General features: G+C 38.8%; 1 protein-coding gene across 2 annotated transcripts in view; it reads left to right on the top strand.

Annotated features, from left to right (window-relative positions):
- tp53bp2a (tumor protein p53 binding protein, 2a) overlaps positions 1 to 23,157 on the top strand; it is a 35,950-nt gene extending 12,793 nt beyond the window's left edge. Inside the window, exons 4-23 of one of the 2 annotated variants that reach the window (XM_030155504.1) lie at positions 1,598 to 1,711; positions 3,118 to 3,188; positions 5,456 to 5,557; positions 8,337 to 8,511; positions 8,737 to 8,918; positions 9,037 to 9,201; positions 9,399 to 9,437; positions 10,962 to 11,009; positions 12,352 to 12,535; positions 12,793 to 12,849; positions 14,403 to 14,453; positions 15,205 to 15,327; positions 16,090 to 16,211; positions 16,326 to 16,734; positions 17,595 to 18,445; positions 20,130 to 20,267; positions 20,415 to 20,548; positions 20,737 to 20,903; positions 21,049 to 21,248; positions 21,920 to 23,157. In XM_030155504.1, the coding sequence (XP_030011364.1) occupies positions 1,598 to 1,711; positions 3,118 to 3,188; positions 5,456 to 5,557; positions 8,337 to 8,511; positions 8,737 to 8,918; positions 9,037 to 9,201; positions 9,399 to 9,437; positions 10,962 to 11,009; positions 12,352 to 12,535; positions 12,793 to 12,849; positions 14,403 to 14,453; positions 15,205 to 15,327; positions 16,090 to 16,211; positions 16,326 to 16,734; positions 17,595 to 18,445; positions 20,130 to 20,267; positions 20,415 to 20,548; positions 20,737 to 20,903; positions 21,049 to 21,248; positions 21,920 to 21,961 (3,374 nt within the window). In that variant the 3' untranslated portion in view covers positions 21,962 to 23,157. The remainder of the gene's footprint in view (positions 1 to 1,597; positions 1,712 to 3,117; positions 3,189 to 5,455; positions 5,558 to 8,336; positions 8,512 to 8,736; positions 8,919 to 9,036; positions 9,202 to 9,398; positions 9,438 to 10,961; positions 11,010 to 12,351; positions 12,536 to 12,792; positions 12,850 to 14,402; positions 14,454 to 15,204; positions 15,328 to 16,089; positions 16,212 to 16,325; positions 16,735 to 17,594; positions 18,446 to 20,129; positions 20,268 to 20,414; positions 20,549 to 20,736; positions 20,904 to 21,048; positions 21,249 to 21,919) is intronic. The other variant, XM_030155505.1, reaches the window with a different exon arrangement.
- Positions 23,158 to 23,714: the final 557 nt, after the last annotated feature.

Here is a 23,714-nt window from a genome sequence, read left to right as displayed (position 1 = left end):
ACTTGTTTTTCTTCTTCCTTTAACTACAGGGCTGTTTTGAGTTTTTAAACTTTACTCTTAGGGGCTGAACATACATAAGCTCAGTAAAGGTTATTTTTCGCTAGTTTAATAGAATTTTGCATTGTTGAAAATTACCAGAATGTTGGAACTTTGGAAATTCCTCCTATGGAATTAACGTAAGCACCGCTAGATTCGGTCAGTGTTATTTAAAGACCTTTTGAAAGTTGTTATAACTTGTACTGATGTGCTTTATCCAATGTACCTCAAATTTCTCTTACTTCATAAAACCCCTCAACTATATCCTGTCCCAACATGCATAAAGCTGCAAGAACCTGGTTGTTACTGCTTACAGCTTTATTTTTATTTTGTTTATATGAACAAAGCAGACAGGGTCATCAAGTGAAAAATAGCCTTGTTACTATTGCATTTCAAAGTCTTTGGTTCTTATATGTTTTGAATTGCACTTTGACAACATTGAAGTTCTGACTTATGATTGTGATTCATTTATGCCAAGGTATTTGAAAAGAGATCAGCCTTCCACTCATTTATGATCTAATGTTCATTCTGTTAAGCTTCCTACAGAAGAAATTAAAGTCCATGTCTAATTAAGAATTTACTTCCTGTTCAAATAAGCTAGGCAGTTTTTTTCCCCGTTTTTTTCACATTTATTTGCTGGAAAACCTCAGAATAGCTTTCCAAATTTATATTTCCTATTTGCTAACTGTTGAGCCTCTTTGGAATGTTGTATATCTGAGGTAGACCATATATGGAGCTTAGTTGTATGGTCAACATGGTTGTTACTCTCTTTTTAAGGGCTAATCTGAATTTCTGCAATGCAAATGAGCCCATAATCCCTGTAATAAACACAGTCACAGACATCTCTGAGGGGGGGTGGGGGTTGAGCCTTCCCCATTTTCCCTATGTCTGAGAGTTAGGAAGTAATCAGAATCAGAACTCAAGGAGCCAGGCTTCGCAGCTGTTTCCATGGTGATGCTGCCATAAGAGCAGAGAAAGTGCCAATTATTGTGTTTGAGTACTTCCTCAAGTAGCCTGAAAAGAGACTGCTAACTCCCGAAGAGATTGCCTCACTGAATGTCACATGTGCAAGACTGTCCTTGAGAAAACACAGCAGTGACATTTCACATCAAAGTTGGATTTAAAGCTATTACTAATCTATGTTTTACAATGCTTAATGATTTGTTTTCCAATCCTGTCATTATAAGTGATTGTTTTCACCGACCTGTGCTTGACTGTAATCTGTCAGTCCATTTAGATAATGAAACAGTCTTAAGCGGAGTGAAGAAAATGTCTGAGGAATGGATGATGAGCTCTTTGGCTCAGTACCAGTCAGAATAATTGACAACACATCACTGTAGTTTCCCCAGAGGTCATTGCTTACAAAGAGTGACCAGATGCCGATGAAGTGAATCTCCTTTGAGTGTCAGCCAGGCTAATGGTCAGACAGAATTCACAAAGCAAACCAAACATTTGACCTACATTGTCTACATTCTAAAGTTGTAATCAGAGTGTTTTTAATACTGGGTTTATGGGTGTGTTTTTACCTCTGCACTAACCACTTCCATTTCATCATCCACAGAGCGGGCTGTAGGTGAGGGAGAGCGGATGCTGGATGTGCTCCAGCGATGGGGACAACACAGGTCAGAAGTGCGCTTCTTTCTGCGTCACAACCGAGCACCCAGCAGGGAATCGGGTATGTGTTGGTCTCTAAACACTCTCACCCCAGCCACACATGCAACAGACAATTAACAGAAGCAAGGATTTCTGTCTTTGCAACTCTTTAAATGAGGTTTGAGTGAGAGCTGTCCTCAGAGAGAAGACATTTGACACCAACTTGGTAAAGTCCAGAGATGCCTGGAGACTCCGAACATACACACAAGCTCTCTGGAGTTAATCTTTCAACAAAAGCAGTTTATATTAACAGCCTGTTGCAAGTTAAGAATGAACCAGATCACGTCTTTTTCTCCCAACACCAGAGAGGCTTCAAAATGTACTCAAAGACAGCTTTTATCCTGGAAAGGGTTTTTATATTAGCACATCACAAATCCCTTGACAAGCCTTATTTAGCTCAATGGTCAGAGCCCTGGCTGAATACTTTGGTGTCCCAGTCACGTCATTATAAGCCTGTTACTTCTCAGTTTTCTTAAGAACACAGAAAACTGTAGTATTTTGGTCATGAGCTATCCTCTCAGCCCGTAGTTGCATAACTAAGTCCTGTTACCCCTCACAGCTTGAGTCTGGCTCAGGGATTAGATGGCTGTTTTCCCTTCCTGTTATCTTAGCCTGCTCTTCATTTCTCATACTGTTAGTGTAGCTCTGCTCACTCTTTTACATTTTACTCTCATTCAAGACTAGTTCAATTTCTCTCATGTTATATATTACATATTATATTATACATGTTATACATATTTTTTTTTCAGTGTATTAAATATTCCCACTCACTTAAAGATGTTTAAAGGTGGGATTTTGTTTCATTACAGAGGGCTTAATTGATTTCTTACAGTTAATAGTCTGGTAATGAATATGACCTTCTCTCCTTTTAACGCTGCTGCTTAATGTATTTAACATATAGCACATACATGATGTCAAAGGGCGTCTAAGGCCATTATGTAAGCTTATGTGCTTTGGTCATGGGCTGAGGCTTTAAAGATGAATATGGATTGTCAGGGCCTCTCAGCTGTCAAATGCCAGTAGTGTGCTCAAATGTGTATTCATGAACACAGACAAGCACATGTACTCTTTCTGTGACCCAGCCATAGAATGTTATGTAGTAGGTTAAATCCCGAGATTACTGCAAGCCTCAAAGTACTCTGATCCCTGTTGTTTCCCAAAGGAGCTAAGATCATTCACCAGTGGCCTTTTTTTCTGAATTCACTGTTAATCTGCTCCCTCCACTGTCGCCGGCACAGTAAAAGCTACGCGCCCGAGTGTGTTTGGTCATTTGCGACTGGTAAAAAGCAAGAGGAAGTTCCAGTCATTTTTCACAGCTGTCTGTAAAATGCCAGGAGTTAGCTCAGTTGGCTTTGTCTTGGTGTGGGCTGAATTGTAGCAGTTGCCTTTTGATGTCTGATGGAGTTTTCTATTGTGTTCATCACTCAGGAGGGTCAAGAAGCTCAGAGCCAAAGAGAAATGGAGTAAAGGGTCCTCCAGACAGAAGGATGGAGAATGGGGTGAGTGTGTGTGTCTATTTTTAATTTTTTACATTTTAATCATATTTAGCAGGATGCAACATCACAGTAAAGATATTCTATATTTTGGTCAGCATGAAATACTTTTGTTTTGAAAAATTTGTTATTAATAAACAGAAGGCACCTACATATAGTATATTTAATTTTTTATGTGTGCAGTTCATATTAATCAAAGTGCAATAAAAACTCTCTTCATTTGGATTGTAAAGTTGTGATTAAAATTTTATGAAATAACTAAAATGTGATGCAAAGAGCAAAGCTCCACAGAAGTTGCACAAGCCTCTTAGTGTATTATTTTGATCATAATAGAGGTTGTGTAAGTGCTGTTTTGTACCATAACCCAATGTCTTTTTCCCTTAAGATGCCTTTTTCTCTGTACCTCTTCAGAACAATGCTGTGTATAATGTGTATCCTCTGTAGCTCATCACAGGCAGAAGATAAAATCTGTAACTTGGTATGTTGTTACTCTATATTTAACAGCAAGCAGGCCTGATGATTTGCCAAGGAGTCCTAATTAATTAAATTCAGAAACACCCTGCAGTACACGAATGCAAATTAGAATTTAATGAGTGTATTATAATATGAACATGGCTGTATTAACAATCGTAAAAATGAACACAACACCCGGTTAAAAAAACAACAGTTATTATTTGTACTTTTTCTTTTGCATATACATCTTAAAATATCAACTCTGGTCCTCATTTAATAGTCAAAATGTACTTCTTTTGCATATAAGCTTTATTTGGTCATATACTGTAAGTAAAATACAAGATTAAAAGTTAAATATGGCTTGTAAAGATATCTCACCAAAATAAATAACAATAAGAATAAGCTTCAGTTCAAAATATTTACAAGCTGAGAGGCATTACAGTAAAATCCACATGATGTTTTCAGTCTTAGAGATGTTTTTCACTGCCTGGATGACTGTAAGGATAATGCATATACGGGTAGTAATGATGAAGGTGGATGGTCCTCTATGTTCAAAGATTCTTTATCTAACATACCTGTGCCATTGTGCTTATGTGAAGTTTATGTTGTACTGGGAGGTGGACATCTGTTGTGATAGCAGACTGCATTTCTGAGTTAACAGTAGGTCCTATTGTACACTGTCGCTGTAGAGAAATGAGTGGCATTGAGGACCTTCAGATTTCAAGGCATTGTCATTGTAAGCTTAGTTAATGGAGCTGGCTTATGTCAACAAATGATTGGCTCGTAGGAAAAGATGGAGTCCCACCTGCTCATGATGTAAGCATTCAGCATGCACAAATCTCCCATCCCTTAAGTGAATATTGTTGAAATCCAACAACACGAGAGATGAAGCCTTTAGAGCAGGGGTGTCAAACTTATTTTCTTTCAGGTTCCACATTCAACCCAGTTTGATCTCAAGTGGGCTGGACCAGTAAAATAATAGCATAATGGCCTATAAATAATGACAACTCCAAGTTTTTCTCCTCATTTTAGTGCAATAAAAAACAATTTAATTCTGAAAGTATTTATCTTTACAAACTATCTTTTCACAAAAAAGATGTGAATAACCAGAAAAATTTAACAACCTGAAATTTCTAAAGGAAATTAATTGCATTTTTTGACAATATTAGGCCTCAACATATCATTTATACATGTGCATATTACATCTCATTTTATTATTAACACAACTTGCAGATCACCGTGGATCTAATACAAAAAACATTTAGTATCAGGCAGAATATTGTTAAAATTTCACTTAATTTTCTTTAGACATTTCAGGTTATTCATATTTGTTCAGGTTATTCATATTTTATTGTTGAAGGATAGTTTGTACATGTAAACATTTTCATAGTATAATGTTATTTTTTTCACATTAAACCAGAAAAAAAATCTTTATAGGTTATTATGCTAGTATTTTACTTGAGATCATATTGGTCTATATGTGGCCCCTGAACTAAATGAGTTTGACACCCTTGACTGTGAATATCTTCAGTGTAATTTCTGAACTTTGCAAATTCATCTCGTGGGCTGGGTTGGAACCTTTGGTGGGCTGGTTTTGGCTGGCGTGTATTTGATACCCCTGCCTTAGAGTATCTTGTTGAGTGAGTGATATCTGAAGAAAAGTACACTAGTGCAAGGCAGCGAGTTATTTGGCTTTTTGAAGTTTTTTTTTTTTCTTCCATAACTGCAAGGCTACGCTAATTTCCTCAATACCAAAAGAAAATGTTGATTCTGGTATTCCATCTACTGACTGTGATCTCTGCTCCTCTACCATTGCTCAGGTGGCGATGCCCCGAATGGACATGACACTGTCTGAGCTTCAAGAGATGGCAGCCCGACAACAGCAGCAGATAGAGGCTCAACAACAGCTCCTGGCTTCCAAGGTGCAGTGGGAGTCAGAGCGAGATGAAAGCAAACACAGGATCTAACTAGACAAATAGACAGATAGATGGAGGGGATGAAGGGTTAAGAAGGAAAGATGAAAGTGAAAGGTAGGACAGCATAGACAAAATAATGGAATGAGATTAAAGACAGTGTGAAAGGCAGAAAGTGGCAGGATGGTACATAAAACATGCCCCAAAGCCAATCTAGTTCACTTTGTGAACAGAATTGAAAACAGAATGCTTGCGGAGGGGTTGGGTTAACTTAAGAACAGGTGAGATGAGCTATGGAAAGCTGCAGGTGTTCAGTTTATTATTTGAGAAGCCTGAGACAACAGCTTGCCTTAGGTTCTCACTGCGCACAGCTCGTCTGGTGTTACAACTTCTCTGTTAAATTGCTAAAACTCAGAACTTGCTTTGCACATGATTTACTGCTGACAACAAGAAAGAGATATGACAGAAAAAAACCAGGTCAGAGATAATTAAATACATAGCTGAAACATGTTTCTGCTGATCCAGACAAATACATTATTCTTAGACATTTTAAAAACACAACTTGTGACTATTAACACAAGATATTTTTACTCTGAGTTATCACTTTGTCTTTGTTTCTGTTTGTCTTTAAATAAGTCGTGCAGGTGCATCCACACTGCTTTAGATGCTCAAATGGTGTTGAAGCAGTGTGAATGCCTGTGGACAATGTGGCTAGCCAGGAATGGTAACTGCAAGCAGCCATGTACACTTGCACTTCAGTCATGTAAACGGGAGCCCACATGACCTAGAACTGATCCTAATAGAGGGTGTATTGTACTCGTGTTAGAAAACCTGTTCATGAGGGCGCTGGTAGGATTACATGCTCTATGTTGCTTCAGTTCATGAGATCATATTTTTACGACAGTGCATATGCCACTGTTGTACTACTCACCTCTAAACAGTCTAATTAAATAGTCAGTAGTATGTTACTTAGCACAAGCACCTGTTGAAGATTGCTGTTAAAGGAAAAGAAGTTAAAAGTTATAAATAAATGTTTCTCACTGGACAGTGACTCACCAGTTAATTAATCTCATAAATATTACAACTACCCATCAGTGTTAATAGTTCAGCTAAGCTCAACTATAAAAATGTTCATCAGTGAAATACAACATGTACATGAATGCAAACAGGACCATTTAACTGCATAATGAATACTATAACTTCAGATCTGTGAGTACACACAGTCACAATAGGGTCTGATCAATCGGTAACATGGGGACACATGTCATGTTCAGCCATCTCTGTCATGTAAGCAGAGTAACTTATATGCGTGTATTATACATATTTGCGTAGGTATTTTTAAGCACTTTAACAGTATGTATAACAAAATTTGGGGACATAAAATTTTAGGTGAAAAATGTCAAATTACTGCTCCATAACATGTGGTCTTGAGACGGACACCAATTATTTAAGCTTTACACAAACATTCAAAACATGTGGTTCTCGACAGAAATTGATATCAAGTAGGACAAAACCTTGTAGATATTATGTTCAACTATGCTGAAAGTAAATAATGTTGGAGGAAAATATTGAGAAGTCTCTCTTTTATTGACATGAGGATGTGGTAACACGTGGACAGGCTGCCATAGTAACACATGAACGAATTTATCATACAATGGTACAAACACCCAAAATATTGACTTATTTTTTAAAACAAAAAGCCAGATATAAACACAATGCTTTTAATGTATTTAATACTAACACTGTTATTTACAACTTGTGATTTCCAAACTGATACATATCAATAATATTCACAAAATAATGAAAATCTAATACTTGAAACTTAACAATCAACTATATAATCAACAGATTGAATAAATTTTCAAATTTTTTAGATATCATTTTTAGCATCAAATTCAAGTTATATTTTTATGTCTGAGGCATGACTATGGTGTAAAAGTACAATCGATAAAATCGGTTGTAACGTTTTTTCTCTACATGTGGTATAAAAAAGGATAACAGTTCCATAAAATAGAGATCTTTAGCTAAAAAATTAGCCCACTTGATAAATGATGTGTGCAAATTTACTTTTTTCATATTGATGTTCACTTTGGCTTGATCGGACCCAATAATGAAATTTAGCTTACTTGGCCCACACATTGCAATTAATAATTGTCTGTCAATTTTATCCCACTTGTATAGTATAAGCCTAACAATGCTGTATTTGCAAACAAAGATTGCACCATGTATCTACTCTTTGGCGAAAAAAAAAAAAGGTTGATGGTGGGAGAGTTGGACCGCTCTGCAAAGTGAGAAGTCTGTGAAAATGTTGTCTCATGCTCCTTGAGCTACTTTTTCACTAGCCTGATTATTTTTGGCATTGCCTGATCTTTATGCTCTTTAGCAAATTGATAGTGGCTTAGAAAACAAGAAGCTACTCAATGCATCATTTAGGGTTAAATAAATTAATGCAACTGAAACGCATTAATCACCACTGTAATTATCCAATGGAAGGATCTGAACTATTTGCTTAGATAAATCCAGATGCGCACTTGTTTTTGTGAGTCTGTGTATAAAGAAATTACTGTTAATGCCAGGTACCAATAGAAGGTAAGGTTCATCATGGTGTTTTTATACTGCTTACGCACTTGACAATGACTAAGCAACTTCTGTTTAGTCAAAAAAAAGTGGTAGTAAGATGGTGAGGCCTAGACCCTGCCATGTGGATGAACCTAAACGTTGGATTTGTCTGAGTAAGCATGTTTTGACCATTGTCCCGTGCTTCCTGTTTCTTCTCTTTTGTCTTCAGGAGCAGCGGCTGCGCTACTTGAAGCAACAGGAGCAGCGTCAGCAGCAGCAGGCCTCTGAGCAGGAGAAGCTGCAGCGACTCCGAGAGAACATTGAAAACCAGGAGAGTCGGCTTAAGAAGGTCCGGGCCCTCAAGGGGCAGGTGGAGCAGAAACGTCTCAGCAATGGAAAGCTGGGTGAGCCCTTTGGATTCAAGAAATAATGAAGTGTGAAACTATCACTAGGTTTTATACATATGTTATACAGGATATTGAGATTTAAAAAAAAAATAAAAAATAATAATTTGATTATTTTAGCTTGAGACCAAAGTTCACTTTTTTTTTTTTTTAAATTCTTTGTTTCTCTCTTTGCTTAATTTTTCCTTTCACACTCCCTTATGCCTCAATCCTCTCTTTTCCCAGTGGAAGAAATTGAGCAAATGAACAACCTGTTCCAGCAGAAGCAAAGAGAGCTAGTGATGGCTGCATCCAAGGTGGAGGAGCTCAGCCGGCAGCTGGAGTTGCTCAAAAATGGCAAGATGGAAAACTTCCATGACAACCAGTGCTCTGTCACTGAATTAGACCGCCTTTACAAGGAGCTACAGGTAACAAGTGCATGATTAAAATGAACACTGAGTAAAGGATTAAATAGAAGAGTTCAAAGAGCATAGATGTTGACTCTCTCCTCTCTTGTCTTTGTGTCTTGCTCTTTTTGTTGACCAGCTGAGAAACAAGCTCAATCAGGAGCAAAACTCTAAGTTGCAGCAGCAAAGGGAGAGTCTGAACAAACGGAACTTGGAGGTAGCTGCCATGGACAAACGGATCAACGAGCTCCGAGACCGGCTGTGGAAGAAGAAGGCAGCGCTGCAGCAGAAGGAGAACTTACCAGTGAGTATTAATACAAAGGCAACATAAACATGATCTAATACAGGGAACTCTTATTTTTTATGCTTGTGAAAAGCATTTATTGTAATTGTACATGTGATGCTCATGCCAGTCTAGAACTAATAGAAATGGTTTTGATAAGAGCTCCCCCCAGTGGCCATAGAATAAAGTCTGTGTGTGTATGTTTTTACCCCTAAAAGCCACAGAAGCCAGTGCATTCAGATCTCACCAATGCTGATGTAAGGCTCCTTAACACTGCTACCCTCTGTGGCCCCTTCAGCTTGAAGGAGTCAAGTCCTTTCTTCTTTTTTGTTTCTCATTTTTTGACATCTGTCTGTTGAGCATATCTGATGAGGGTTGATCATTGATTGGATTGTTGCAAAAGCTTCATCTAAGTTTGCACTCCCACTTCACTCGGCTGTGTTTTTAGTCCCATTTGGCAAAAAAGAAACTCCTGAAGAGGACTGGGGAGTAATGAGCCAAGCTGACATTGCAGAATGGCAGGAATGTCAGGGGAGATACTATCTATTTCGGCTGACAGAAATGGAAAAAGGCAAACATCCAACTCTCTTAAAGGAAACTAACCAATTTACTAAAGCAGTGCTGAACAGATGCAATTTTATCATTGATAAAAAAAACAAAAAACCCAATTAGCCTTAATGGGTGTCCAGCCTGCTTCTGTCTCTTCTCTCCATGTGTTGTTTTTAACCCCAGTTCTAATGGGACTATATATATATATATATATATATATATATATAGTCAACACACTTGTCTTTGATATGAAGTGTGAGAGAAAACTTGGCATGTTCACCTCAGTTCACTCACAATTACATAGAGAGGTCATGGAAAGGTTTAATCAGATGGAGAGGACAATGGATGATTTTCTTGTCTAATCTTCTGGAAAAACAAATGTAATCTTACTCCCAGTAATTTGTTGTGTTTTGTTAATAAGGTTGACTTCCTTCCATCCATAATTAAGGTTTTTCATCGGCCTTCAGCATTAACTTTTTCTTCTCTCAAGCAAATTAACATTCTACCAATTAACCACAAAGACTATTTTGCACAACAAGGCATGAATCAGCACAAAATAATACAAAAAAAGTTTCTATGTATCACACCACAATATTTTTTTTCTGTGCTAAAGATAAAAAAAAAAAAAAATCCTGTTTAATATGCAGTACGCAGTGTTTACTAAGCAAATATAGAGCACAACATCTAAAGTAGCCTTTAAGTTAGCACATAAATAATAAATGTTAGACTGCAGATTTAATTTAATCTGTCTGAAGCTGTACTGAAGCTTTGAGATAAGTGTATAACTTGTACCATAATCCAACTTAAAAGAAACCATTGATCTCCTCGTGTCCCCTTCACATATAATCGAGTACAGCAGAATGCAGAAAGGTTTGTGTGTGTTTGTGTTTGCACGTGTGTTTTAAAGTTAAAACTTGAATAGGCTCTACAGAGGAGGTGATTTACCCATAACCTGCCTGGAATCATAATGAGTGAGCCTTTTTCACACCAGCACAAAGACACACACCACCCAAGCTGCTCACTCCTCCAACCAAACAGCAAGTGTCCAGCTGACATCACCCGACAAGCACGTACAACACACTGACTGAAGAAAGACTAGCTTAGAGTCATCTGTTCAGTTCAGGAAGAAAACATAAAGGAAAGGCACAGTTCAGCACTTTTTGTTAGATGAGAAGAGGATTATTCGGTATTTTGAACTGCTTTTGCATGTTTGTGCTTTTGTTCTTTTCAAGAATGGCTATCCGGGTAGAGAGAGGGCATCAAAAGACACTCAACCTCAGGTAACTAAACTGGAACTGGAGCTCAACATCTGTCCCCTTTTTTGTCTTTAATTTGAACTCTTCAGTATGACTTTCCATATCATCAGCCCATTATTCTGTTCCATACACTTTGATAAGTATAACAAGTTGTGTTTCATTTATTTCTAAGAATGCAGTATGTTGTCATGTAATGAATTTGAGTTTTCTCAATGGTGATTATATCATAAGTAGCCTATTTAAGATGTTAAGGTGAAACACTCTGTTTGGCTTGAGAGACCTTTGAGAATCATGGTATTTGAGACTTGTCTAAAAAGTATTAAAAATACATGGCTTTCATGGTACAAATACATTTCAATAAAAGTTAAGTAAAATTATTTCGAAGCAACCACATCTTTTTGTTAGAGCTACTGATAAAACTCAAATAAAGGTCTAAATCTGTTGGTATTTTACTTTGGTACAGAATAAAATAACTCCTTCACAGATAAAATAGGTTTGAAATTACCATTCCTTTCTATTTAGTATTTCAGATTGGTCATTGATTTCTGTCTAGTTTTAGTTATTTGGCACCTTATGTAGTTTTATATTTATTTTCTGGAACTGATTGGCTTTTTTACTTTCTTTTTTTCTTTATTGCAGTTTTTTAGGTATTATGATGAAAGCCTTCATATAGAGACGCTGAAAGATTTAGACTGTGTGACATCAAAAACAAAACATAAAACAACCAACCAAAAGCATCTTTTTCACAGAACCATGAACTTTTGGACAATACAAAGCTGATTTCACCTACAATTTCCATATTATTTCAGTCCATGTTGCATGGTTTATGGTTTGTTTTTATTTAGGTTTCATTTTTCTGAGGACTTCTGTTTTATCAGTTAACAAATTTGTTTTGTGCTTTTTTAATCTTTTACCCAGTCCCCCCCCCCCCCCCCCATTCCCTCTCCCGTCATCCAAGTCTGACGTCCCAAAACATACAAGTGGCTTATTGTTCCAAACATTTACTTTACCACCAGTGTTGAATTTGAGAACAATTGAGCCTTTACTCTCACACCAAACACTAGCAAAACTGTAATCAGTTAATCAATGTTTTGTCTCAATTATCCAATAGTTTTTTTCTTTTCCTTGGTACTGAGCATTACAGCCTCACAGGGCTGCTAGTGCTTGTATTTGAGTTTTGTGTTTTGATAATGACCGTAACGTAGCATTCCTTCTTTCACACATTCATAACGTCCTTGTTTTTGCCTCAGTCTGACCCGAGGATCCCACTGATAAATCATCACATAAGCTTATACTGTCATCTGCCATATGTTTAGTGGATTCTAACCCCCTCTGTTGTCTCTTTCTTTCTCCTCTTATTTTCCAGCTGCCTTCTGATGGCCAAGCTGGGCAGCAGTCAGGCCCATCCCGCGTGGCAGCAGTCGGTCCGTACATCCAGTCGTCCACCATGCCCCGGGGACAAGTGAGGCACGACTTACTCGTCAAACCAGCCTACCCGGACGGCACAGCCACCCTGCCGGCTCACGACCCTCAGAGCAAGGCCGGCACAGGTATAAATTCTCCTCAGTGACCCTGACTCAGGTTTCTAAGGTTGTCTTGTCAACAGGTCCTCATCAAATCTAGTTGGCTACAGACAGATGCGTCAGAATTAGTTTACTCAGTGGCAAGGTTCAGATATTCAAAGATCAGGCTTGAATTCACAGATCATAAATATTACAAAGAAACTGATCAATGTAAGTGACACAAATATAACGAACATTTGAGGTTTTTAAGTAACTGAAATATAATCAGACTGTCCTACCTTTAGCAGCAGCAGAGGAGTCTGGGACACCTTCAGGTCATGATGTCACCCTGAGCTCAGAAGGTAGCTGGTTTGTCCACATCCTGGATGGTGTGTTGTGATCTATTAAATTCGGTCTTATGTCCTTATGAAGATCATTTGATGTGTTTTGCAGTGACTGCTTGTTTATGCCAAGACCCGTCTCATTAACCCACACTCTGCTAGTTATATACATGCACTGCACATGCTAATTAAAGTAATACCCACTGTATTGGCAAACTGTAGAAAAAGTTTGGCTAGTGTGTCATTCAGCTGCATATTTTTCTGCTTTGAAGCTTAAGGCAACATGGTATTCATCAATAAGCATTACATCTGTGGAATTCAGCTGTGTAAGATAGATGTGACTTTGTAAGTCGTGTTGTAGGTTTATTCAGAGAATTGCAGACAAACAGAAAGCCATTCACAGTTTTATGTTTTTCAGGTCAGCCCAATTTCTTATAAGGGCTAACTGATTTACAGTTCAGTACCCTTCAGCATGGACAAAGATACAACTGCAGGGTTTCTACAGGTCCATAAAAAGTCTAAACTTTAGGCCTTACAATCCAAAATAGACAAGTCTTAAAAATAGGTACTTTTGTAAAGCTGGACTTAATGCAGTATTGCTTTTAAATGTGTGCAACAAAAGAATGGAAAAAATCAACATGCAACCTGTAAGATTGATTCAACATGTGGAGCCCGGCCAGAATTGATCAGAATGAAAGAGTTCTTAAATTGCATTCATAATAATCTTTAACAGGTCTTAAACTCTTAAATGACGTGTTGAAACCAGCAGAATTGTTCCATAATTGCTAATACTGCTCTTGAATGTAGTTTACAGGATAGTTTTTCATCATTAACTGCTGTCATAACTGCAGAATGAGTATTTTTTTTCATAGTTTTTTTTTTTTTTTTTTCAAAGTGCAGTTTGAGAGATTATACATGATTGTATTTTTGGTGCACAGCTTAAGAGTACAGTGGGAAGCATCCTGGGTAATGGAAGGGAAGGAAATCTGGTCAAACAGAGTAACATTTCCCATCTATTCTATCTTGTCCAAAGTAATTCACTCTCATGTGTTCTCGTTTTTAGCACATTCTGTTAGTCAATCCCCAGTGTATCCAGGGCAAGCACTTTGCTTGATGTTATTAAAAATGAATGATCAGACACCAGAATTAGTCCTCTCTAAACAGCAGAATGAACCCCCTTTCTCTTTGTTCTCTCATCTCCCTGTCAGTCCGTATTTTCCTATTTAATGAAATTCTACATACATGAAGTGAAAGTAACAGGTTTTCCACTCCGTCATGATGTTGAATGCAATTATTTCTGCATGCTGAGTTGATATGTTATATGGAAAGAAGAGAGATAGGCATGGGCGGGAACACAGAGGAATCTGTTTTCAGTCTGCACCCATCCCTAGTTCCTCTCAAGCACGGACACTGTACAGAGAACCGGGCAGGCTTCTTGAGGTTTTACTGGTCTCTATGTGGCCCCTCAAGGGGGCCCTAGCCTGGGCCAGGCCTGCGGCATGTCTGGAGCTGATGGAGATCTTGAGCTTAAAGGCTATTCTGGTTTTCTTGTCTCTTGTATACATCTTCTTCAGAAGCCATGTTCTTGCTTAAGCCTTTGAAAGAGCTACGGGCTAAGAGAAAAGGTACACACTTGTGTTTGTGTGTTTGTGTGTGTGTGTGCGCACTTGTCAATTCCTTTCTCTTGAGTTATTTATTTTCCGTGTGACTTCAATTGAAAGAAAGATGAAAATATATTTACATCATTTCCAACCTAAATCTTTGGTCCTGTTTGGTTGTAGTGCTGCTGTTTGTTGCAGCATGTTTGTTGAGCTTTCTCTCACTTCTTTTCCTGCTGCTGTAAATGGGTCAGTTGGAACAAACACACAACCTTCAGCTGAACTGACATTCGGTGTGGATCCTGACCAACCCAATCAAAGTCTCAGACTCCAACAAATGTTTTTCTGTTTATTTGCGTCTTGCTAGAGAACGGTTAACTACAGTCTGAACACACTATGATGGAAATCTTCATATTATTATCATCATCTTTTAATATGATGCTAATCTTTCGAGTTATGAAGAGTGCCATGCTTTTCCAGTTTATCCAACTCTGTTTGAGTGGACGTTAATGGCCACCGGCTGGGTCTTGGTCAGTCAACCAAAAACCAAACTATGTGTTAAGGGAGAGGACAGATGATGGATAAAAATCCAACCTTCTCTTTTAAACAGTGATGTTTTCTCTTCACCTCTTTACACTTTTCTGTTTTATCTGAGTATATAATACAGATTCAAACTTTTTTGAGTTTCAATCTGTATGTGTTCTATCTGTCTATGTTTTATCTGTAAATTCTCACAATCGTCTTCTCTCCTGCTATCTTGTCTCCCTCTTCACTTCAGGACTTCAGTCATCAAAGCTTGCAGACTGGGGCTCCTCTGGTCCAGAGTCCAACACTAGCAGCCATGGTCCAGCTTCAACACTGCCACGAATGACCTCTCACTCCAACTCCAACACAGAACAAGGTCAGAGATGTATGCAATACAACCATAAGCATTCACACACTTGATGAATATGTAATGTTCCATGCACAATCACCAGCATTTTCTTAGAATCTGCTGTTCAGGTTCTTGTGACTGTGACCAGTTCATTAACTGTTGATAAAGGCCACTAAAGCTAAAGGCTGTTACTCTGTTTAGAGACACACACTGTGGCTGAACATGTGAGAGGCTGAGGATCTTCAAGTTAAGCATTCTTCTTTATTTAGTTTTTATAGTTTCTTATTTTGTATTAGAAATTATTGTATTATATATTGTATTACAACAACAGGATAAAAAAGTCAGAAGCTTACAAAGATCCAAGCAGAAAACATGAGGAATTATAAATAAATTTGTAGCAGAGCTAGCTGGAATTATTAAAACAAAAAATCCATTTGACAGCATACGCTGCTGGTTACCAGATGAGAAAAGGTGAATGAATCTGAATCTTAACCTGAACCTCAGAGGGTTGGTGTAATATCTTTACCACATTTACTTCAATAGAGTTTTAAATACACAAACATATTTTACGATGACTATTGCATTTTATTTTAATAATGTAGATGAAATCACTGAAACACATGCCATTGAATTTTCTGATGAGCAGATATTCTATGAAAAAATACAACTAATAGTTAAATTTTGTCCAACCAAATCTGATTCAGCTTTCAAAACTCTAAATCGGTACAGCTGTAGCTTTGTTAATGGTCCATGCACTCCACTATAAATCTATATATGCTCTGTTTTTAGAAGATGGGGAACTGAAGAGGGACAGGAAAGTGCGCCCATTTTCTATGTTCGAGCCAACCGAGGTCCCGCCCGCCTCACTCCGCAAAAACCAGAGCAGTGATGACCTGGTCAGAGATGCACAGGTAATGAGGAAAAAAAGTGCTCTTTACTTTCTTACATCTTCAGAAGAGTCAGTCAGTGTGCACATTAAAGATTCATGTTGGTAATTACTGTTGCATCTATTGTGATCCCTCCAGTCTGCTGCCAAGCCACCAGTTAAGGTGCCTCCTCCTGTCCCCACCAAACCTAAAGGCCCCTCTGTCGTTCCCTATGGAAAATCAGCTCTCAACACAGGCACCTTCCCTAAAGCCAAGCCCCATAGCCAGCAGCCCCAGGCGGCCCAGGGCCGCAGCCCTCTCCCACCGTCACAGAGCCAGACTCTCCCTCTCCCATCAAAGCAGGACACCCCACCTGCAGCAACGGTACGGCCCTTCACCCCAGAGCTGCCCTCCTCCAAAGATGCCAGCTTGAGCAAACCACAGACCTTAGCTGCCAGCTCAATTTACTCCATGTACACGCAGCAGCCTGGCTCTGGGAAGGCCTTCCAGCCTGGAGTGCAGGGAGCTCTCAACAGGGTACAGAACCGTGGAAATGGATTCACCAGTGGTAAGGAGACACAGTTTTTCAAAATTTGAGTAGTCTTAAATAAAGACATGTTACGTGTAAGGAAAAATGCTTTTCTGCTGTTCTCTTCAGCATTCACTATGATATTTACACTCCACTAACCAAGGCAGGGGCTAGAAAGGCTAAGCCATCTGTTATACACTCTATAGACCAGGTTTCAGTGGATGTCAAGTTTACGTCACCACAGTTGCACACACATTATGCTGGCAGAAAAACAGAGAGAAAAAGATGAGATCCCAAGAATAAAGAGTGAAAAGGTGTTATTGTGTTGTTAGATGCCACTATAGCAATGCAAGAAAAAAATGGAATACACCCAAAGTCTCCACCATTTATCACACATAATGGGAAAATTAATGTTGTAATTAATAATGATAAATGAGTAACAGTCATAACCACAAAGCTGTCATTCTCAGTAAGCTGTTTCATAACGGTAGACGCCATTGACAAATGCAAGATTAATGTGTAATCAGAAGCAGGAAGAGGGTAAGAAAAAAACCTGCTCATGTAGATTTCAACATCACTGAGCATTTATGAAGTTAATGCATGACTGGAGCATATGGCATTATTATACTTCACCTTTATATTGCACCAGAACTGAACACAAAATTAGCTTTAGCTTTTGTTCCACATAATAGCATTAGCCACCATCTAGGTTTGGCCTAAAAACATGCCACTGCTGTTCAAAATACAAGCATCCATTGGTTCGTGGGTGTTACTGTGGAGATGACATGTTGTAAGAGTTTCAGAGTTGTACATAATATCTCTTAAAGATGGCCTTTACATTTGCTGCCAGTGAAGTTTGCAAGTATCATAACAGGGGTCCACTTTGTGTTCCTATGTAGTGTACGGTAAACCAGTGATCCCCAGTGGAAGCACCCAGCACCCAGAGAACCCTTACCTGGAGCGCCGCTCGCCTGCCTCAGAGAATGAGGTGGACCACAGCGGGGTGAACCATGGAGGACCCAGCCCATCTGAGGGCTCCCAACCAGAGACGGAGCGTATCCCCAGACCCCTTAGCCCCACCAAGCTGCTGCCTTTCATTTCCAACCCGTACCGTCATCAAAGCGATGGCGACCTAGAAGCCCTGAGAAAGAAGCTCTATAATGCCCCAAGACCCCTCAAGAAACGCAGCTCTATCACTGAGCCAGAGGGACCCGCAGGACCCAACATCCAGAAACTGCTTTATCAAAAAACCACACTGGCAGCTATGGAAACCACTGTCGTCACTCCAACCACTCCCACTTATGCTGGTGAAGCAGAGAAAGTTCCAGAGGGGCCTGCTGTTCCCATCATCCATCTGAATGGAGGAGAGAATGGCCACTCAGAGGGGGGGCAGACTGTGGAAGGAGGACAGGTACCATCTCAGATCCCAAGTGCTAATGTCCCCACCCCATCCTCTTCCGAACAGACCAACACACCTTCTGCCATGGCAGAGAGCGAAGACATTATCCCCCCACCTCCCCCTTCCCATCCAGCCCCGAGGCCTGATGACGTCCTTTTCCCTCCACCACCTCCCGCTGGACTGGAAGACACACTGCCCAGTCTTCCCCCTCCACCTCCAGAGGGCTTCCTGGAGGAGTTTCCACCCTACCCACCACCTCCGTACCCCAGTGGAGCAGAGCAGGACAGCTTGGGAGAGGACACATTCAATATGAAGGCACCAGAGGTCACCGGCCAGGTCACACTACCACCGGTACGAATCAAGTCCCCACCTTTAAACTACCTTTTGTGTTCTGTCATGTTTGCTCTAGTGGAAGGTCACGGGATGTTCTCACACCTGTAGTTAGTTTGCTGTGGTCTGAATCAGGTGATGATAGAAATTTTCTTCATTTGGTTTGTTTTATTTTAATACAAAAAATCCAATTAAATCAAAACCGATGACATCAAACTTTTAACTTTTAATCCATTTGATGGTCAGCTGTGTTTGGGATAGGAGTAAGACTGAATACAGGAAAAAGGTTGTGTGGTCAGGTGACATGTAGATTTCACCACCATTCACCATTTTCAACCCAGAGCTTTTTAAGTAGGGGTTTTGTCTTAATCTCAGAATTGGAAATATATGTTGACTTGAAATAATGTGAGCTAAATTGTACTAAAATGAACAGTTTTTAGTCTGATAACAAAGAAGCCACCACAGCCCTTAGGCCCACCACAAACCAAGGGAAAACCCTGCACAACACGTTTGTGGTCTCTGCCATTTGTCAGTGTGCAAAGCATAGCTTGGACACTACATTTAATTGATTCAGATAATGGTTAGACACATTCCCACCACAAATTTGCCATTTAAGAACGTATTTAGAGTTAGTGCAAGATCAGACTCAGACTGCTTCCTCTAAAGGGTCTAGCACAATTGTTTTGGTTCACACTGTGTTTGCATTTGGACAGAATGATACGCAAAGGAAAGAAAAAAAAATCATAGTAAGTGGGTGTGGTAATTTTTGTATTTCATTTTCACTGCAAGAAGAAAACATAGAGACATGATGATAGCATTTTGCCTGTAGTTTTGACCAAACAAGTTCTGTAAGGGAATATCTGCAGAATATTATTTGTAGAGCAGGAAATGCAGGACAAGGCTTCACTGCTGTTTAGTTATGTGTTTGGCCATGTTCTGATTCTGGTAATATGTGATTCATTGTTCAGTTGTAGCGCACACCCACCCGTATGATTATTTTAATCGATAGTAATAACAAACCAGAGTTGAATTTAACCACACCAAACAGCAAATGTGTGAAAACACAATTAGTGCAGCCTCATGAGTATACATGACATTGCTAAATGAGTTGTCGGTCGGGTCAGTGACCTGCTCTATTGTTATATAATGAAATAATCCCTTTAGGTATCGCTATTGTTTGAGGAGAAAATGGGTCTTTTTCATCTTAAACTAAGCGGATACCCCTCTGCTTACCCATTTGCTTAAATGTGTTCTGTGTTGAAAATAAACACACTTATTCCTGATCCTCCTTAAGAAGGTTTATGGTTTGGTGATTTTGCCCCAGAACAGTAAACCAATGACAAATCAGTATTGTGACCCATTTCACCACCCTCCCCTTTGTCAAATAAGCACTCAGAATCTGGTTAAGACCTGCTTAAAGAGTAAAAAAAAAAAAAGTTTTTGCTAATCAGGTTGCGTAATTAGGTTGTTTTTGTGAGAAATATTTGTTTCTTAAAGCTCATGGTCCTAAACTGGATTAGCTGTTCAATAAGAGTTTGGAAACAAGTCCCTCCTCCTCTGTTTTCTGTCCAGATGAACATAACGGTGTAAACACCAGACAGGACAGACCTCACAGTGAGACTGTTGAAGTCTAATGTTCTGGTGTTTGTCTGCTCTGGATATTGACGCACATTTATGTGATGGACATCTGTTGTTGCGTTTTTAGGGAAAGAGGACCAACTTGCGTAAACCAGGCTCTGAGCGCATTGATCACAGCATGAGAGTGAAGTTCAACCCACTGGCTCTTCTACTGGACTCCTCACTGGAGGGAGAGTTTGACCTGGTCCAGAGAATCATCTATGAGGTGAGTTTCCTCCAACAGTTTGGTAAACATACCTTTGTACTGTAAAGTGAACATGGTACCCTAGACATAAATGCTCATAATATGTCAACATTTCTTTTTAAAAGTAAACTGTTTCCCTTTATTACAACTGAATTGTCTTTTTCATAGGTGGAAGATCCCAGTCAGCCCAATGACGAAGGCATCACTGCTCTACATAATGCTGTTTGTGCTGGGCATACAGAGATTGTCAAGTTTCTGGTTCAGTTTGGTGTCAATGTCAACGCTGCTGACAGTGACGGCTGGTAATTTAATTACTTTCTATTACAGTTTAATTCATTAAAACATTGTCTTTTTGTAACCATATCTTGGAAGTGAGGTGGTTCCACTACTCAATTACAAAAATAGTAATAGTGTAGTTTAATCTTTGTACCTTCAAAATATGTCATAGTACATGAGTGGTACTTATTTTCCTTCTCCCTGCCTCTTTTAGGACGCCTCTACACTGTGCTGCCTCTTGCAACAATGTACAAGTGTGCAAGTTCCTAGTGGAGTCTGGTGCAGCGGTATTTGCTATGACTTACAGCGACATGCAAACGGCAGCCGACAAATGTGAGGAGATGGAGGAGGGCTACACCCAGTGCTCCCAGTTCCTCTACGGTCAGTTAAAGTGCTTTTCATTTAAGATAAAAGTTTATTTACTTTTGTATTAACCGTGGTCATTGTCTTAAGTCCACTGTCCTGTGTGTACACTACTGGTGAAGTGTGTTTGTGCTCATAGTTTTGCTTGTGCTTATGTCAACAGGCGTGCAAGAGAAGATGGGCATCATGAACAGGGGTGTGGTCTATGGTCTGTGGGACTACACTGGTGAAAACCCTGATGAACTTCCATTCCGTGAAGGTGACTGCATGACCATCCTCCGCAGAGAAGATGAAGATGAGATTGAATGGTGGTGGGCGCGCATGGGCGACACTGAGGGTTACATTCCCCGCAACCTTCTCGGGGTGAGTATGTTTGACAAAACTATCATGGTATTATTTACTAGTACTTCATGACTCAGGAGTAACATCGTAGGTTTGTGGTAGTAGTTTGATAATGAGGTAAAAATTGTGTAATGTCATTGTATTTACCATGTAAAACAGTAATAAGACGATAAAAGCGAAACTTGAATTGAACTGAAATACTTTTGTTAGTTTTTGTGGACAAAAGGTAGAATTTTGCCCAGTGTGAGTACAGACACATAAAAACAGATCATAGTCCAAAACCAGACACAATAGAAGACACTTCCATAAAAACTGTATTAAAAGGAGTATTAGGACTCAGGTCAGTGTTATGGGCCAACTTATGTAAGGATGGTTACGAGGCAAAGCTATTTGGTAATATTTTAGTAACAATACAGTAACCTGACTACAGTAATTTAACATTTTACTGCCTTGATTTTCATGTTATTACACAAAAACTACCACAAGTGTTTTCGGTAACAAGTCACATGACACTTAAAATTTGTGCATTATACCCTGAAATGACCGGACTTTTTGTTATTTTGCAGGTATTATACAAATATGATAGTAGCCAGTAATGTGAATATTATTTACGCCATTATCATGTTATTACAAAGTTGTCATGTAAAGTGTTAGACACACTGTGCTGACATGCCTTCTCATGTGTTTTACAGCTCTACCCCAGAATAAAGCCAAGACAGAGAAGCCTGGCTTAAAAAAAAACAACCTTCCCTGCACATTCCTGTCTGCCAGAACTCTCCGAAATGCACACAGATATACAAACTCACAGGCTTTAACAAACTGAGGAGGAGTGGGATGCTTCTGAAATGAAGGACAGACCAAACAAGATGAAGGATCTCAAACTATGAACTGTTGCCCATCCGGCACTTTTCTGTCTCGACAACAGAGAACTTTATTTTTCCAAGCCACACTAATGGCATTATATGTCTTTATTCCACTGTTTTTGTAATCTGATATAAGTGTCTGTAACTATTTCTTAAGTGACAGAAGCTCAAATGTTGGGATGTATATGGAACAAACAGTATTTTTATGCTAGCAAGTGTTGTTTTTTTTTTTTTTACACTTTTGAATAGTCTTTTAAAACATGTCTTCTGGGCCACTGCTTGTTTTCTAACACTTGAAGGTGCATGACATGACTGAGTGAAAGATGATGATGATGGTGATGATGTGTTATAAATATTACCAAGACAATCTGTGGGGGCTTTGTTCTCATCATTGTCGGTGTTGAGCGACTGTGCCTCTTTACAACTGCACTAGAGAGGTGTACAGTTTGAACTTGTGATTACCACTGTTGTAGCTAAATAATCAGAACATTAAATAATTGCTGTCTATTGTTAGCTGAGCAGTGGTGAAGCTTTTGATTCTGCGTTGCTGTCATTCTATGGTCTGTGATATCCAAAGGGCCAGTATTGGCACGGGGTTGAGATGCCATAGATTCTATCTTTACTTGTAAGTTTCTTACAGCTGGTGAAATATGACAATAGATATGATATGGTTCTGAAAATGGACTTTGAGATTTTGCAAAAGACCATCCGCAAGAAGGACATATCATGCAGTATGGATCTGAATATTTCGTTACCACCTGTCCTGTGAATACGATAATGTACAAAGGCAAACCTAATGTCAATAACCTTGCCTTGACTTTACTTTTACTTTCTAGTAAGCAATCTGACATTATGTTTAAAACAAAAAGTTTTTCTTCAACTCTAATTACATCTTCCATGCAAAAAAGTAACTTACCATTCATCACAAGTTCCTGACATTCATTGCATATCTGTCAATGCAGATGTATTTATTTTTGTTACTTTTTTTCTTTAGCCTTTTTGTCAAAACTATAACCACACATGTAGTATTTTAAAACATTTACAATAAAATACTTTGTACTAAGTTAGTACTGTCATCTTGTTAATGATCTCTAAGGCTGTTTTTTTGTTTTGTTTTGTTTTTTTGTTTTCAGTATGTTAAGTAGTTGTTTTTCCTTTCTCTTCAGGTGCCAAAAGAATAATCTTATTACTTTTCCCTTTTTGCAGTAAAATGACATTCTGGAAGACATGTTTCATGATTAGGGTTCCCACAGGGTCTTAAAAAGTCTTGAATTTACAAATCTGCATTTAATACCTTTAAAAAAAGTCTTTAAAAGGTATTCAATTTGATATGGTAGTCATGGTTAAGTCATGTTGCTATAAACTTGTTGACTATATTATGTCAAAATGTGACTCAGTTCCACCCCTACAATTTATATTGAAATTGGGAACCAGTTATTGCTAACTTTGCAGCCCCTGGTGAGAAATGACTCAAAACAGTGGGAATTAAGACGGAGTAAATAAATAAATTTTTCTAAATTCTAGGAGTCATGAATTATTGCCAGTATGGCCATGAAATGGGCATTAAATTTAGTTCTAAGTAGTCTTAAAAAAGTCTTAAAAGCTCTTCAATTTAACTTGTAGA

The sequence above is a fragment of the Sphaeramia orbicularis genome, chromosome 15 (assembly GCF_902148855.1).
Source record: "Sphaeramia orbicularis chromosome 15, fSphaOr1.1, whole genome shotgun sequence".
Lineage (NCBI taxonomy): Eukaryota > Metazoa > Chordata > Actinopteri > Kurtiformes > Apogonidae > Sphaeramia > Sphaeramia orbicularis.
The sequence above is the reverse complement of the archived record's forward strand: the minus strand, read 5'-3'. Positions and strand labels throughout refer to the sequence as shown.